At 36.4% G+C, this 18,879-nt stretch overlaps 1 protein-coding gene across 1 annotated transcript in view; it reads right to left on the bottom strand.

Annotated features, from left to right (window-relative positions):
• The window catches only part of Vps53 (vacuolar protein sorting 53), a 205,779-nt gene that overhangs the window by 160,058 nt on the left and 26,842 nt on the right, over nucleotides 1–18,879 (bottom strand). The window contains exon 3 of the mRNA XM_090381067.1: nucleotides 1,224–1,377. Within this exon, the coding sequence (XP_090237193.1) occupies nucleotides 1,224–1,377 (154 nt within the window). The remainder of the gene's footprint in view (nucleotides 1–1,223; nucleotides 1,378–18,879) is intronic.

Genomic DNA, 18,879 nt, shown 5'->3' with positions numbered 1-18,879 from the left:
AGGATTGAACAAATTAACACAACTCATTGAAGATCCAAACAAGTAGCATTACTATTTCATCTCCACAGATTGTAACAGGGTATTAGATATTGGTATTATTAAGCAACAAAGTTTTATCACATTAATTTAGAGAAATGAAATAATTACATTACCAATCTTAGCTTATTATATGATATTCTAATCAGTGAATTAAAATAACCACAGAGATCTGTGAGCTAAGTAGTAGAAACTGAAAAAAAAAACAAAAAAAAAAAAAAAAACACCTGCAATTTATAATTCATATAAATCCATGAAAAAATAAACCTCATTCTAATGGCATATAAAAGAACAAAACTGAAATTCACATGCCTAAATCAGGAGATTGGCAAGTCTGAATAAGCTCCAATCATCCTTATACGTTGGTAACTTCTTTTTCAAGAGTTATTTCCAAAGTTCTTAAAGAGCTATTGTCAAAACGAAACATTTGCTTTACATCATATAGTATAACCAAAAGTTTTATCTATTATTTATTACACTGTGTGTTGGGGGGGGGGGAGACAAAAGAGTCAATCTACAGAGTCCAGTTAGTAGACATTTCTGTAACTTATCTGCAGTTTCAGAATCAACAGTTGTAAAGAATAAAGCACACAGAAAACATAAGAAAATAAACTGGAAAAGATTAAACTTTTGAGATGACATTGAAGATGATTTTGAGCTGATTTTAAGACTTCTGATATCTGACACTGAAAAAATGCTAAAAACTTCAAAGAATTCACATGTCTATAATCTTAATTTCCATTTGAGACAGTGTTATCTTTATTTTATTTATTTATTTTTTTTTTTTTTTGTTTTTCATCATGAGAATGTTTTTATATCTATTGGTGGAATGATGTTATGACTAAAATACACAAAATGTAAGAAATTTTTAAACAGCTCTGTTAAGGCAAAATAATTGTGTGAGGAAATTAGAAGCTAATTCAACAATGGATGTTCATACACTTGTATTTTTGGGTTTATTCCTTGATAACTTGTCAACTTTTGACAATGTGCCTACAAATTTAATCTGATAATGAATTAATGTATTTTACAGTATTTACCAGAGTAAAATTGCATAAATTATAAACTTGTATCTAGCTCTTCCAATCCATTTGTTTATGAAAGATAGTTAGGAGTAAAGTGAGTTTCACTTCATCTCAATCTTTTTTAATGAACAAAATATCATAGAAGAAATCATTTAATATTACCATTTGTTCAGATTTTTCTGCTTTATCCTTGATATCTTTAATGTGAGCGAATAGTTGCTGAATAGCTTTCTGGGCCTCTTCTAAAGCTTGGCGACCATCATGTCCCATACTAGTTTGCCCCCGAACCACAGTCCTAATTTCATCATCTAGTTGTCTTTAAATTTAAAAAAATAAATAAATAAAAAACTAAATGTTACTTTTTATTATTAGTTTTTCCTATATATCACTGAAACAACTTTAAAATATTCCCATTATTAGAAAATCAATATGATACTGAAACATATTTCATTAATAAGCAAAATTAAATCTGCTATTATGTTTCTTGGTATTTAAGACATCCAAACATGTAAAATTATAATTTTACAACTGTTTTATGAAAGGAAAAATATTATTTTTCCTTTCATTCTAAAATTTTATTCTAAAATTCTGTGTATAAAAGATTGTATAAAATCTTGCTTCACAATACTCCAACTCACACACTAAAATTTCATGAGTATACCTAATGATAAGACCAAGTAAAATATGATAAATGAAGACATATCACCATTATAAAAAAAAGTCTGTTTATACTGTAAACAGAAATTTTTTTAATACTCCTCTTGCAGTATATCTAGGACAGTTATATAATAAGAGGAGTACTGACACTTTGTTATTAAAGTGGTTACAGAGCACTTGGTTAACAACAAGACAGGAAATTTTCAGAGCAGCATGTGTAACTGGATATATAACATGCAAATAATATACTACCAAAACACAGCCAAACTTTAAAAAGATAAGGATAGACACTTTTACAGAAATGACAGTAGTGTATACATTAGAAATAACAGGAATATTTGTCAAAAATCAACAATAAAATGCTTCTTCAGATATTCAATTTTTATGGGTTTCACAGCATACACATTAACTTACCAACCTTAACTTCATATGGGTTAAGTTTGGAGAATGTAGTAGAAATTTCACCATTCTGCTTCATGCAATCCACTGCTCAAGAAAGTTGATCCAAAAATACACATATGGTAATAAATGGTAATATGAAAGGATGGGGGAATCTAATCCAATGGGAAAACAAAAATTTCTAAATATTTTTTCTTTTCGATAAGAGAGTGGACTACTTTCTACTTTTAACAATATAGTCATTATCAAGATAATGGATCAAAATAAAGACATTTTCATCAAGCTACTCTAAGCCACCTCCTCCTATAAATACTGTAAAATTTTGAATGTAAGTGAATACAAGAGTTTGCTTAAAATTTCGGTGTGGCTATTTTGTTTCAAGGCAGAGCAATTTGCAATTAGCATTAATTTGCCTAGCTCTTCCAATCCATAAATAAACATTTCCCAGCTGAAGCATGTGTGTGTGCTCCACACACACACACACACACACACACACACACCTTCATTCATACTGAACTGAAGCACAATTTTTTTTTCTTGTTATATGTTCATATTATTCATATTATATTTAACACAATGCAGAATTTTTTAGTATCCTCAAAAAGGTCAAGTTATAAACTAAAGCAGCAAGAACAGGTTATAAAAATATTTCAAATACTTAGGAGCAAAAGAAAAAAAATATATATTCATTATTTTTAAATTTAACATATTCATGCTGGGGAGACCAACCAGTGGGTCATTCCCAGATGAGGCAACTCACCAGTAGTCCACTGAGTGTCTCATTCTGCAGGTGGGGGGTAGGTTGCATTCATCTGCCTCTCTTCCTGGTGTCTGAAAAATACAGTGAAACTTCTAACGGACACCTCTCTCTAACAGACATCTCTCTACAACAGACATTTTCAAATTCTCCAACGCTCCTCTATTGGTTTTAACGTGTTTTCAGCTTCTGTCTAGCGGACATTCTCTGTAACGGACGCGGACAGGCAATCTGCACTGTTCGTTTAGATTAGCACTTAATTTGATCTCACCATAATGGACGGTGGGCGAGCTCACGGCCCTTTTTTCTAGGAACTTTTCTTCCACGTGTTGCCTCATTCGTGTGTTTATTTTCTATTTCCGATTCTCTGAATTTTATCAAGGTTTACGTCGCGGTTCTAAACCCTTTTTCAAGAATTTTAAGGCACGTGTCAAACTTCTGATGAATTCGGTGTGTGCAGGGGGAGGGGATTTGGTCGGCCTTTCGTCTTTTGAGTTTCAGTTTTCAGTGTCGTGTGAAGTGCACAATGTCTCCTCATAAACATTTAACTTTAAAAGATAAAGTCGAACTCACTAATGTGTATGATAGGCAAAAAAATAGTGTTCGCAATCTCACTGCAAAATTCAAAATCAGGAAGATGCAGGTAAGTGACATCCTAAAGAAAAAAAATGACCTGCTCAAACAATTTTGGCAACACGGAAATGATCAGGTTCAAAAATCATTCCCGAAAACTGTTGGACTTCAAATTGACCATGTTACGTATGAGTGGTTTTGTCATGCACATGCTAAAAAAATTCCCATTAATGGGCCTATTATTAGAGAAAAGGCTTTGGAGGTTGCAAAATCTATGGGAGTAAATGAGTTCAAAACTGGGCATAAAATTTCTTGGAAAATCGTAAGTGGTGAAGGTAGATCTGTTGATACTGGGGTTGTAACAGAGTGGACTGTCAAATTGGAAGATTTATGTTGTGATTTTGAAACTAAGGATATTTACAACTGTGACGAAACAGGGTTGTTTTTTAAAGCTCTTCCTGAAAAAACAATGAGTCTAAAAAACGAAAACTGCCAGGGCGGAAAAATTTCTAAGGAATGCTTGACTGTACTATTGTGTACAAATATGCTGGGAGACTTCGAACAACCTCTTTTTATAGGAAAACCACAAAATCCTCGTTGTTTCAAGGGCATAAAGTTGAATCTTTTGAATGTTGACTGGAAGTCTAATAAAAAAGCGTGGATGACACAAGATATCATGAGCAAATGGATAAGTCACTTTAACCAAAACATGATTCGTCAAAACAGAAAAATTATTCTTTTCATGGATAATGCTGCATCTCACCTGCACATTGAATTGTCCAACATTCAAATCGTTTTTCTGCCACCAAACAACTGCAGAGTGTCAGCCCTTGGATCAAGGGATAATAAAAAATTTTAAACTTCACTACAGAAAACGTGTTTTAAGACATCTTATTGCAGACATGAACGATGTAACATGTGCGAGTGACCTTGCAAAGAAAATCAGCATCCTAGATGCAATTCAATGGATTTCCTCTTCAGTAAACAGAATTAGAAAACAAACTGTCATGAACTGTTTTGTAAAGTCTGGCTTCTTAAACGCAAAAATTGAAGTTGTGAACAGCAATGTGGAGCACCAAGAAGAACAAGAACTTCATCTATTGATAATGTACGGTACTTCAGCTACAAGTGACCCTGGCTACAAAGATATAGACTCGAACCTCACTACAGAAGATGGTGCTCTAGATATCAATGACATTATCATCGATATTGTTCAAGAAGTTCCTCATGAGGATGAAGAAATGGAAGTAGGTCATTCTGTCAAAGAACATATTAATGACGAACCACCGATGAAAATGGAAGAAGCGCTCATACAAATCAATCGTTTAAAAATGTTTTTCGCCACTGAAGAAGATACCGAAGGACTTTCGATGGTTTCTTCACTCCAAACAAATGTTGAAAACAAAATTATCAGCCAGAAGAAGGTGCAGAAGAAAATAAGTGATTACTGTATGTATTTTTCTTAAGATAAAGTCATAATATGCATAGCACAATTGTACATTTGTATGTATATTATTTACAAAAATATTGTGCAAAACCTGTATATAATTTAATTTTACATTAAATGTTTGACGATTTTTCTTTATCTCTTGTGTATGTAATTGTATATTATTTACAAAAATATTGTTCAAAATCTGTATATATTTTAATTTAATTTTACATTAAACATTTAACGATTTTGCTTTCTTTCTTTTTTTTTTTTTTTTTCTCCCTCAGACTTCTTGTTAGCGGACACCTCTCTAATGGACAAATTCTTGTTCCCCATGGCTATCCGTTAAAGGAAAGTTTCAATGTAATTAGTCTCATCACATTCCTTGCCTTACAGACAAGTCATAGTTTATATAAAATTCTCTGAAGGAAAATATTTAATTTTTTTTTATAGCAAAGTCAATATGTCTCCCTAAGCAACTACCAACAGAGTGGAGAAACTCACTGGTGGATTGCCAAGTGCTTTCAGCATGTTATAAATTCATGTGAATATTGCCAAAATATTTTTCTCCTGCACTTCACAAAATTATATTTGATAATAATATAAGAACAAATTTAGCTTTCTTTCTAACATGTAATATCTTACTACCACAAGTTATCAGTGTCATCTCAACTTATAAAGTTGAGATGACATACACAAATATGATCTTAAAATACACTCCACTGATTTACATTTCATTATATTTGATAGAAACAATGAATTTTTATTACACACGAACAATTACTTTTATTTTCCTTTAATGGCAGTTCATCTGTATAGGCATATGTCGTGAATGAGCAACAGATTACAAGGAGCTTTATTTATTATTTTTTTAATGACCGTGAAGTTTCTTGCTACACAACAAACAATATGAAACTACTGTAACAGAAATGTATTTTCAAACAACAGATAAAAAGAAATCACGTTACACTGCTGCATCAAAAATAAGTAGAAACAGGGTGATAACAATGTCAGTTCATCAGGCAGAGTAACCCCCTGGTGGGCAAACAATTTTGACTGACATTACTAATTATTCATTACTGCACAATACAAAACAGTACACAGAAATTCTCTGTTATTTTATTTCCTGAACATAGTAAAGGAACTAATTGACAGAGACAACTTCAAATATGCAATGATATGTGAATGCTGCATTTAATATTTATTTAGTGCAAATATTTGCAGTAAATTAAACAAGAAATCACACCAACTCATTTTACAGCAAGAGCAAATACAGCAAGAGGAAAAAATATATACTTCCTACTACAGTGGATAAATATCAGAAAAATGTGCCCACCAGAAAGGAATAAAAGGGATTACAAGGTCTATAGTTCATCAGGAAGAGTGACCCCTACGGAGTCAACCAACAATTTTAGCATTAGTAGCGGCATATGATGAAAGCATATACAGCATCGGACCAAAAAAAAACCCCCTTCCCATTTTGCCTATTCATTCGCTCCAAACGTTTGTCCAGTTTTTGCTTGAATTTATTTACACTATCAACTCCCACAATGACAGATGGAGGTTTGTTCTGGCAATCTACAACCAGCTGGCTAAAGGCAAATTTCCACACATCTATTCTGCAATTGTCTTCCTCAATATGAATTTATGCCCCTCAAGTGCATAATCTCAACAAGAGAAAGAATCCCATCAGCATTGAGCTTATTCAAAACCATTCAAAGCCTTATACATACAAATAATCATATCACCTCGCAGGTGCCTAGTCTCAGACACTGCTCCTTCCTTGCAGTGTCTGGGACTTTTTCATTGCAGAACTTAAGCCTTTCTTGGTAAGAGAACCCCTTGGTTTCCCCTCACCCTCATTGCCCTTCTCTGTACTTGTTCCAGCAGCTCAACATCCTTCCTAAAATGAGGCCTCCAAGCCTGAATGCAGTACTCAAAGTGTGGCCTGACCATTGTCTTATACAAAGGAGTAATCACCTCCTTATCCCTGCTAGCAAAATTCCTGTATATCATTGACAAGACCCCATGAGTTGCTCTGACAGCTTGTCTGCAGTGCTCAGAAAATTTTATATCTGACTGCACAATTATCCCCAGGTCTTTTTCATTTTCCACTACCCTGAGTGTAGTACTGCACATTTGGTATGTTACTCTGGGGTTACTGCTACCCATATGCAGTACTTTCCATTTGTCAATGTTAAACTGCAGTTGCCATTTCTCAGCCCATCTTGCCAAATTTTCTTGCATCCTGTTGCAGTAGTGTACTGTCATTAACAAGCCTGCTAACCTTTGCATAATCTGTAAACTTGGACATAAAGCCAGATATACCTTCATCAATATCATTGATAAGCATAGAAAACAACAATGGGGAGATGATTATCCCTCTTGTATAAAGCAATGGTCAGGCCACACCTTGCATACTGTGTACAGGTCTGAAGGCCTCGTTTTAGGAAGGATGTAGAGCTGCTGGGACGAAAACAGAGAGGGGCAACGAGATTGGTGAGGGGGAAACAAAGGGTTGCTCTTACCAAGAAAGGCTTAAGTTCTGTGAAATGCAGCAATTGGAGACTAGACACCTACAAGGGGATCTGACTGAGGTGTATAAGGCCCTAAATAGTTTGAGCAAGCTCAATGCTGATGGGATTCTTCCTCTTGCTCAGATTGCGTGTCTGAAGGGACATAAATTCAAACTGAGGAGAGACGGTTGTAGAACAGAGGTGCAGAAATTTTCCTTTAGCCAGTGGATGGTTGATTGCTAGAACAAACTTCTCATCTGTCATGAAAGTTGAGATTAAATAAATTCAAGGCAAAACTAGACAAACTTTTGGAGCAAATAAATGGGTGAAATGGAAGTGTCTACATTTTTGGCTGATGCTGTATAAGCTTGCTTTATTGCATCACATACTTCTACTAATGCTAACACTGAATGCTGGGGGTCTCCACTAATAACATTAGTCCGTGAACAGTGCCCACTGATTACCACTCTGTGTTCTCCCTCTTAACCATCTCTTTATCCATAGTAACAACTTACCCTTAAGGCATAATGCTCCAATTTTTAGAGCAGTCTTTCATGTGCAACAGTATCAAAAGCTTTCCTGAAATCCAAGTATATGATATCAAAATTATTTTTTTGCATCCAGTTCCTTTGTGACCACATCATATTATCCAATTAAATTGGTCAGATAAGATTTCTCCTTAACAAAAACTCATGCTGTGTATGAACCATAACTGCATTCTTTTCGAGTATAGATAGTGCAATGCTTCTTTAACCAGTAACTCCATTACTTTCCCCAGAGCAAAAGTTAAACTAACAAAGTCTGTAATTTGTCTGTCCCCAATTCACAAAGGGTAACCAGTGTCACCCTTTGTGAATTGGGGATATATTTGCACATATCCAGTCCATGGGGACCGCCCCTGAATCCAAGAATGTTCTCATGATTATGGCTAAGTGTTTGCTTACTTCTTTTGCTGCCTCCTTTAATATAACTGGATGGGTTCCATCCACCCCAGGTGCCTTTTTTATGCTTAATTCCAACAATTTCTCCTTCATTTTGCTCTCAGTTATTACAAAATCATTTAGCTCCGTGTTAGAGTTTGATAAACTTCTGGCCTCCACTTCTCTACAGAATTCCTCATGTGTGAATGAAGATGCAAAATACTCATTCAGTTTGTCAGCTGTCTGAACAGGATCACCAACAGTTGAACAATCAATATCAAGTGGTCCAATCTGGTCATCCCCATCCTTCTAGAGTTTATATAAGTAAAGAAGTCTTTGCTGTTTTTCTTTCCGTCCTTTTCCAAAGATTTCTCGTACACTGCCTTTTCTTGCCTAACCTCCTTTGTGACTTGATTACAGACTAGCTTATATCTACCACAGGCATCTGTTTCACCTGATAATTTGTCTCCCATGCATTTTTCTTCTCTGCCACGAGTTTCATTAGTTCATCTGACATTCATTTAAGCCTAAGACTTGAACAGTATTTTAACTGACTTCACTAATTATTCATTACTATACAATACAAAAACACTACATAGAAATTCTCTAATAATATTTTATTTCCTGAACATAGTAAAAGAATTTATTGTGATTGAGACAACTTCAAACATGGAACAGCATGTGGATGCTGCAGTTAATGTTTATTTAGTGCAAACATTTGAAGTAAATTAAACAGAAAATCACACCAACTCGTTTTACAGTCAAATACAGCAAGAGAAAAAATATATATAATTTCCACTATAGTGGATTAATATCATAAAATTGTGCCCTCTAGTAGTAGTAGAAGCAAATGATGCAAGAAAGCAAGCTTATATAGTATCTCTCACACTGACTCACTCACACACACACACGCACAATCCAAACTTATCCTCCAAGAATCTGTCCAGTTCTTCCTTGAATTTATTCAATCCATCCACTTCAACATATGGAAGCCTGTTCCAACAATCAATCAACCACCCACTGACTGAAAGCAAACTTCCCCACATCTATTCTGAAACCATCCTTGCCATTTCATCTATCATTTCTCAGTCCACTGATCCAATTTTCCTACATCTTGTTGTTGTAGCTCACCCTGATTACTGTCATTAACCACCCTGCCAACCTTTGTATTATCTGCAAACTTTGACATTAATCCTGATATACCTTCATCAGTATCATTAATAAATATTGAAAACAACAATGGGCCCATCACCGGACCCTGGGAGACTCCACTAAACATTATTCCATGAATAACAGTGTCCATTGATAAGAATTCTGTCTTCTCCCACCAAACCATCCCTGTATCCATAGCAGTAAGTTTCCCTTAATGTCACACTACTCTAATCTGTACTGCAGTCTTATGTGCAACAGCATCAAAAGCTTTCCTGAAATGCAAGCATATGATATAAAAGTTATTTTTTGCATCCAGTTCCTTGGTCACTGCTTCATAGTAACTTATCAGATTGGTTAGACTAAGACTGCCCCTTAACAAATCCATGCTGTGACTACAGTATAATTGCATTCCTGTCCAGATGGTCCTACATTACTTCTTTAACAAGTGACTCCGTTATTTTACTTGGAACACACGTTCAGCTAACAGGTTTGTAATCATTCATGTCACCTTTTGATCTCCCTTTATGAGATGGGAATACATTCGCACATCTCCAGTCCATAGTTACCCCCAATCCAAGTATAATTACGGCTAAAGGCTTGCTTACATCCTTTGCTACCTCTCTTAATATGATTGGACATTTAATTCCATTTAAGCAACAGAACCTTCAGTGCGCCACCCAGGCAATAGCCTATCTGCGCAAAAGTCTTAATCTTTTTAGTTTTATTACAATTATTATTTGTGTGAATTATCATCACTACTATGGTTATTAGGCCAAAACTGTTCTAACGTTTCTGTTGATTAAACAGTTTATTATTTTTTCTCGGTCTTTAGCCTGTGGTCACACAGAGATAAGCAAATATCCCGTGTGACCACAGTTACCGCCCCTTCCTCGTGGAGGAAGACCTCTACTCGTAAGGCGGCTAAAAAATTTTTCATAATAAAATTGTAGTCTCACACTAGGTCTCTCTCCAAGCACAGCACTATCTCTAATCATAATCTGTTCTTCTTCGATTTAAGGCTATAGCCTTTTCATATTCAGGACAGGCATGGTCTATGGCACTATGTTCTGCTGTCTGTTTTTTACGCTTGCAATTTAAACAGCACGGTGACTTTTCCTTGTTCTCACAATCTTTATATGAATGACCTTCGGTTGAACAATGTCCGCAGAACGCTTTCATTTTGCAGGTCTTCGCAATATGGCCATAATTCATACATCTGTAACACTGGGTTACCGTGACAATGTCACGGACCCGACAAGCGGACCAATTGATGAACACTTTTCCTTTTCTGATCAACTGTTTGTGGACAGGACCTGGTATCTGCACTATCCAGTTATTTAACTTCTTGCTCTTTGCTTTGTTCACGGATACCACATTGAACCCTACTTGGTACACTTCTTGGTTTACACCATAGTCTTTTAAGTTCTTGATCCATAATTGTTCTTTTAACTCATCTTCATTCACATCTAGATCTACATCGTAAATCAAAACTTTAGGATTTCTCTTCGGTACCTTTTCTACACATAATTTTAGTTCTTTGAACTTTGGACATTCTGCGAGCATATCTATATCTTTTTCTGTTTCTACTTCGAGGACGATCTTATTATCCAGAACAGTTCTTAGATTTTGGACTTTAACATGTTGTAGCTCAGGTCTCACATTTCTAATTAGGTCTTTTTTAATGTCTTCACTACATTTATGTTTTTTGTTCTTAGTGGTGATAATTGCTACCCGAGGCTTTGCAACACACTTTTCTTTTAATACGGTAGCATATTCCTTTTTATTTTGTTCTTGAGTACCTTCCTTTTCAACTTTGCTCACTTGTAGATCTATCTCCAACTTTACTATAACCATTTCTAAGTCATCCCATATTTCCATTATCTTCGTTGCCACATTACCTGTTACTCGGTGTTCTCTTTGTAACAGGAGAGCCTTTAATCTCTCTCGTGCCTTCACTATTTTTTCCATACTAGTTTCCACTGGTCTTTGTCCTGAACTTTTAATCATAGAGTTCAACAACTTCTTCATATTGCATATCATTTCAACTTTCTTTTCTGGTGTCCATACCTCCTTCCTTCCCTTTTTAGAAGCTGTATCCTGTGGTGTCCCTTCAGGAACTATTTCTTCCACTTCTTCCTGAACTTCAGAGTTTTCACTCTCTGAATCTCCTGAATCACTATCCACATCCATCTCAGTATGTGCTTTCTTCTTGGAAAGAGAGCTAGCGCTCGACTTTTTACCGAACATTAAAGGGCTGTAATTGCCAACTATTTACAACTTTTAACTTTACAATACAAATACAATTTAACCAAATTCACTCTACCCCACCTAATCAATGCCCGTTTAGCCGGTTAGGGGGGTGAACCCCTAACCGCTCACCCCAGACAACGAGAACGTAGGGCAGCTAATCTATGCACTTCGTGCAACAGAAAACTTGAAACGTAACAAATCAATAAGAAATTTAAATCAAACTTCACTAATTATACTTTAGATAAGTCACTTAGTCAAGTCCCCAAGATTAACCCCTGGGGCTTTTTTTTTTTAATTTATTCCATTTAAGCAACAGAACAATATGATTGGACAGATGACATCCAACCTAGGTGCCTTTTTTAATGTTCAGCTTAAACAATTCCTCTTCCACTTTCCTCTCAGTTATCACAGTCAATTAGCTCCCCAATGGAGTTTTATAAACTTCTAGCATCTCCTCCCCTAATTAATTCCTCATGTGTGAATGTAGATGCAAAAAACCTATTCAAATTATCAGCAATCTGAGCAGGGTCATCAACAGTTAACCCAGTGTAATTAAATTCCACCTTAGTGGAATTTTATTAAAGACATAACTAACTGCTACATACCTACTGATTGCTGCCACCCAGTGGGTCTTTTACCTTCACATTCTTGATGCATGTAGAATCACTGCTGATAGCCAGATCAAGTGTATTACTTCCTCTTGTTGTCTCTCTAACATGCTACTGTAGAAAACAGTCATCCAAGAAATCTACAAAAGTCTTGCTTGCTTGTGTGTGTGTGTGTGTGTGTGTGTGTGTGTGTGTGTGTGTGTGTGTGTGTGTGATCAATCCGCAAATTCCAATCAACATCTGGAAAGTTAAAACCTCCATTATAAGACATTCTGATTTACTGGCCAACTCTATTCCTCTGTATAGCTGTTTGGTATACTCATCATAGTCATTAGGCCTATAACACACTCCTACCCTCAATTTTGTTTTCCTTGTGTGCTTATATCACACCAAACTGACTCAACATTGCCTTGGTCACCCATGTTGACTGGATGCACTGCCTTTGATTTAATATGCTTCTTAACTAAGAGCATAACACCTCCACCCCTCCTGTCCTGTCTGTCCTTCCTGTATACATTGTACTCTCTATATTCAAATGCAGCATCACTAATGTCTGAGTGACACCATGTCTCTGCTATCCCTACAATGTGTGCATTTGATGACTCAATCAGTACTTCAAATTCATCAAGTTATTTACAAGTGAGTACTTGTACTTACCTGTCAACAAGTAAGGAATATAACAGATTACAAGCCCTGGTAAAGGTCCTCAAGGGTCAAGCAAATACATGCAGGGCCAAACGAAGGCATTTCCATGACCCAGACAGAAAGATTTTTCAGCGCACTCTACTAAGGATATACATATTTTTTGCCTCAATTTTGCGCCCGGGGCAAGGGCCCTACTAGCCCGTACCTTAATCTGGCACTGAATGGTAGCTACATAAGAAATTGATTTTAAAAATGAAAATAGACAGTTATAAAACAAATGAAACTGACTGAAATACCCTTTGAGAAAACAAAACATAAGTCAACCAAGTGGACTGTAAACCCAAACATCACAACCGAACTGAACAGCAGGAATTGCTGCCACATGCCCTACTGGCAACCTGTGCTGGGCTCTAGCCCAACACACTTTCATTCCCTTCCCTGGCTGGGGGGGAGGCGACAGTGCTTCTGTCCCCTCCTCTCCTTGCCACTCCCTATTTTTCTCGTGGTGGGGCACGAGCATGCCCCACTGTTCTGCCTTGGGGTCGCCTTCTCTTTCGTCCCCATACTTCTGTCTTTCCCCCCAGTCTTCAGTCTCCCTCCCTACTCTGCCTATATCACCAGCGATGCCCCACACAATGAAAAATTTTTAAGTGTCCAAATTCTCACCGCATACACGAACCCCTTTCGGCTTAACTAGATTCTAGCGTCCATATCCCCCCCCCCTTTTTTTATTATATATGTATGTATTTTTTTTTTTTTTTTTTTTTTTCATAGGCCCTAGCCACTGAAATCTCAGGAAACTAGGCGGCAGGGCCTGCCAGAGTAAATAATTTCTCAATACTGGTGTACCTAGTCTGCCTCCATGGGGCCAAGTGTGGGCAACGTTGGGCTCCAGCAGGGTCTAGCAGCTAAATGGCCAGAAGAACAATGATACATAACACTACATTCATACAATATCTATACACTTTTAAATCTCTGGCTTTCCCAGTGAACTGGTACGCCTACAATGAAAGCAACGCGGAGATGGGGGAAACCCCTGGTGCCATTTGACACTAAATACACTTTACACTTGAATACATGTACCTGTTTGTACATTATTGGTAAGAGTACAGTTAACAAAGTTCACAAATCTGAAGTACTGATTAACTCATCAAACGTAGAAACATGATACCACTCAGATACAAGGGATGTTTGTTTTGTTTGTTATTTGGTTTTTAGGAGCATAAGCAACTAAGGCCATATTGCTCCGGGGATATGCGGTGGTCATTCCCTGACCTTTCCGCATCCTCCGTATTTCGTGGTCACGGGCTCGAACCCCGGTCTAATCAAGAAGCGTGTGCTACGCACTGCTGCTCCTGCCCAGATACAAGGGATGTGGAATTTAAATATGGTGAGTTCGACATGTATGGAACTGACAGCCAGGAGAGGGTATGCTCTTGGTTAAGAAACACATAGAATCTAAGGCAGTGCAATGTTGTGCCAGTTTCATATGACATAAGCACTCAAAAAACAAAAATAAACATAATAGTATGTTATAGGCCAAATGATTGTGTTGAGTATAATGAGCAACTATATCGACAAAGAGAGGCCAAAAAAATCAGAATGCTGCAATAATGGGAGATTTTAACAGGACCTTGTGTGTTGGGCACTCACATAAAAACAAACCTTTTCTGGATTTACTAGATGACTGCTACTGCAGCATATTAGAAAGGTGACCAGAGGAAATAACAGTCTTGATCTGGCTATCAGCAGGGACTCTTCATGCATTAAGAATCTCCAGATAATGGAAATGTAGGTGGCAGTAATCATAACGTACTGATGCGAGAGTCAGTTAAAGATATAACTTCTGTCAAGAGTAAGAGGAGAGGATTTTGCTTTTGTAATGGTGACTGAAATTTTAAGTTGTTTTCTGTTTGTCTGTGACTGTTTTTAAGTTCTTTTCAGTGGGACTAACTGATGATATTGCCAACTACAAATTGTAAAAGAGAAGCATTCAGAGAAGTAATCACAAAAGCTACTAAGCTTTTCATACCAACTAAAAGATACTCTTTAAGGTTTAGACCCAAATGAATATCAAAAATGAACTGATAAAACTAATGGCAGAGGGGAAGAAAATGCATATGGATGATTATAAATTATCAAGGGCCACAGAAACCTACAGTAAGTACAAACAACTCTGCAATCATGCCAATAAGGAGATTAAGCAAAGTACTTATACCCCTGTAAGCTTGACTTCTGTTCCAGAGGAAATAATGGAATCAGTGGTTAAAGAAGTATCACAGGATTATCTTGAGAGGAATAATAGTTACATGGAAATTCCAACATGGATTTGTTAAAGGGGAGGTCTTGTATGACCAATATGATTAACTGTTAAGGAGGCAGATTATGAGGAGTCTTTGGCTAACAATTCAAAGAAAAACAGCAAAGAAAAAATTCTTTGCTTGTGTTTAGAAGGAAAGGGATGAACCACACTGGCCCAGTAAATATGAATGGCATAACCATTGCTAGTCTTGTTCAGGTTGCTGACAAAACTGAGTATACATTTTGCATCTACATTCATGTGTGAAGAAGATTTTAAGTATTAGCATTAGTAGAGGCATATGATGCAAGAAAGCAAGCTTATGCAGCATCAGCCAAAAAAAAAAAAAAAAAAAAACACTTCCACTTCACTCCTCTGTTCATTCGAAATACCTGTCCAGCTGAGCCCTAAATTTATTTAGGCTATCAACTTCCACAACAAGGGATGGAAGTCTGTTCCACCAACCAACTACCTGCTGGCTAAAGGCAAATTTCCGCACAGCTATTCTACATCTGTCTTTCCTCAATTTGAATTTATGCCCTCTCAGGTGATTATTCTGAGCAAGAGGATGAATCCCATCGGCATTGAGCATGCTCAAACCATTCAAGGCTTTATACACCTCTATCAGATCACCTCGCTGGTGCCTAGTCTCCAGACACTCTAATTTGTAGAACTTAAGTAGGAAAATACCAGAAGTATACTCAGTTGTAACTTGGAGCTAAAAGTAAATAAGGCATCTGAAGCCAATAGAATCTATACAAATATATTTAAAAAAGCAGGAAAAAGAGGTAAGCAAACCTTTGGCCATAATTATGAAAACATCTTTGAATGCAGGGGAGGGGAGATAGTATATGTGCAACTGTCTCTCCTATTCACAAAGGAGGATCAAAGGGCAAAGTACTTATACCTGTAAGCTTGACTTCTGTTCCAGAGGAAATAATGGAATCAGTGGTTAAAAAAGTATCACAGGATTATCTTGAGAGGAATAATAGTTACATGGAAATCCCAACATGGATTTGTTAAAGGGGAGGTCTTGTATGACCAATATGAATAACCATTATGATGCAGTAACAAATAAGCCAGATGCAAAATATAATTTTGACATCAAATACTAGATTTCAGCAAAGCTTTTGACACTGTTTCACATGAAAAACAACTATACAAATTGGACCAGTGTAGCATTAGGGGCAAGTTACTGCTATGGATAAAGGGATGGTCACATGGCAGAAGACAGAATGGCTATAAATTGGAACTGCTCTCCTTGGTCTAATGTTAATAGTGGCATCCCTTTGGGTTCAGTGCTCAGAACTTTAATGTTTTCAAAATTTATTAATGATACTGATGAAGGCATATCAAGCTTATTGTCTAAGTTTTCAAGGGACAAAAAAAAGGTTTTCAAGGTGGTTAATGACAGGAATCGAAGTATACTACTGCAAAAAAGCTACAAATATTAGGCAGACAGGCTGAGAAGTGGCAGTTGAAATTTAACATTGATAAATGCAAGGTACTGCAAATGGACAGCAGTAATACCAGAATAACATACCAATTAGGTATAATGGTGGTGGAGAACAAAAGATACCTGGGGGTAATTTTACTGTCCAACATGAAATTCTCTGAGCAGTGCATCATACAGGCTGCTAGGTCAGCTCATAAAGTTCTGCCAATTATATACAAGAATTTTGCCAACAAGAACAAGGAGGTGATTCTCCCATTGTATAAAATAATAGTTACACCACATCTTGAACCCTGCATTCTGACCTGAAAGCCTCATTTTAAGAAGGATGTGCAACTGTTGAAAGTAGTGCAGAGAAGAGCAATGAAATTAGTTAAGGACACAAAAGGGTATTCTTAATATGGAAGGCTTTAGTTCTGCAACATGCAGCACTTGGAAACTAGGCGATCTCAGTGAAGTGTTTAACACGTTGACTGCCAAGGCTTATTTGGGTAAACTGGTCTCCAATGTCAATTTGAGTTAGGCATGTTAAATTATTCAAAACCAAAATTATAATATATATTCATCACCAAAACTCACAAAAATAGCATACTGTTATAAAAAGAAGCCTCGGGAATTATCTCGTAATTGGCGTATGTAAATTTTTTTTTTTTTTTTTTTTTGTTAGTTGTTGGCGCATCACCTTCTGTGGCCATAATGCACCTCCCAAAGTTTTTGCATTTTACTCTGATCCAAGCCAGAGGCGGGATTTGAACCCGCAACCTTTGGCGTATGTAATAGAAAATTCTTTGTGGCAGCCAACTATGAGTTAACTCGACGTGTTGTAACTTGCAGAATTCTCTGTATATCAATCTGTGCTACGCGTAAATCCGCTGCAGTGACACAGACTTTGTCGTGTACGTTGTATTTAGTAATTTGTTTTTTTTTTTTTTTTTTAATAAAAAAAAAAAAAAAAAAACCCCTAAAACATGGATAAGAAGAGATCACTGAGTGAAGAAGAGCTTGAGCTCTATGCTAATATGAGTGGCTCAGAATTTGAAGAGCTTTTTGACGAGTCGTACGGTTCTGGTTCATAGATTGATCGGATCAAATACTCTCGTATTATTCAGCGCTAAGAAAAACCATCAGATGTCCAAAGAAAACTGCATTATATATTATAGAAATTATATGCATAACGCATACATCCTTTTCCGTCAAGTTACAGGTTTCTCTGAATTTCGGACATTTTTTGATGGAACCCGTAACTTGACGGAAAAGCTACATTGAATCTTTGATTGGAGAAAAAATTCTAAACATTTCAAGAAGATTAGGTCTGAACGTAAAATTCATTATTTAGAATTTCAGTTGGCGATACCAACAACTGAAAAAAAAACCACCCCCGACTAAGCTATGTCGAGTATGTATAAGAAATAAAAAATGTCGTGGAACACGCTATTACTGTCCAGTGCACTAAATATTTATTCACAAAAAAAATTTTTTATTTTTTTGTGAATAAATTCTGTTTTCTGATGCTGTGGTTGATTTTTCATTCTTATCCCAGAAGCCGCACCTGAAAGGCAAGTCATACCAGTCTGAGTTAACTCGTAGTCGGCGTCCTGGGCCAGATCACCAAATACGAATTAACTTGTAGTCGGCGTTCAGCGTGTTAAGGCTTGCTTGTTTGTTTGTTTAGGGATTTATTAGGCGCATCGGCAATTATGGCCATAGTGTGCCAGAAGTGTTTAAGGCTTTAAATAGATTGCGTAAACTAAATGCTGATGGCATCCTTATTCTTTCTCAAACAACCACTTAAAGGGACGGGACAGAATTTAGGAACAAACTTCCGTCTGATGTTGTGGAGGTATGAATAAATTTAAGAATTATACAAATTATTAATGAAGATCAACAGGTGATGTGGAAAGTTTTTTGGGGGGTGGGGGATGATGCTATATAAGCTTGCTTCCTTGCATCATTTGGCACTACTAATACTAATAACAAATATGTGATTTGCAGCTCAATGTGAATGTGGATTTCTCATATTTGTACTGAAATGAATGCTAAAATTTGGCTAAATTTTACCTTTCTGATTTCTAATTTAAATTTTGCTTAAGCTTTCATATACACATAGGGCTCTTAAAATCATCTATTAACTGTTTAGAAAATGTCTTCCTAATCTAACTT

This window comes from Mastigoproctus giganteus, chromosome 9 (genome assembly GCF_048544385.1).
Source record: "Mastigoproctus giganteus isolate SK-2022 chromosome 9, ASM4854438v1, whole genome shotgun sequence".
In the NCBI taxonomy this organism is placed as follows: domain Eukaryota; kingdom Metazoa; phylum Arthropoda; class Arachnida; order Uropygi; family Thelyphonidae; genus Mastigoproctus; species Mastigoproctus giganteus.
This window is presented reverse-complemented; position numbering and strand designations above follow the sequence as displayed.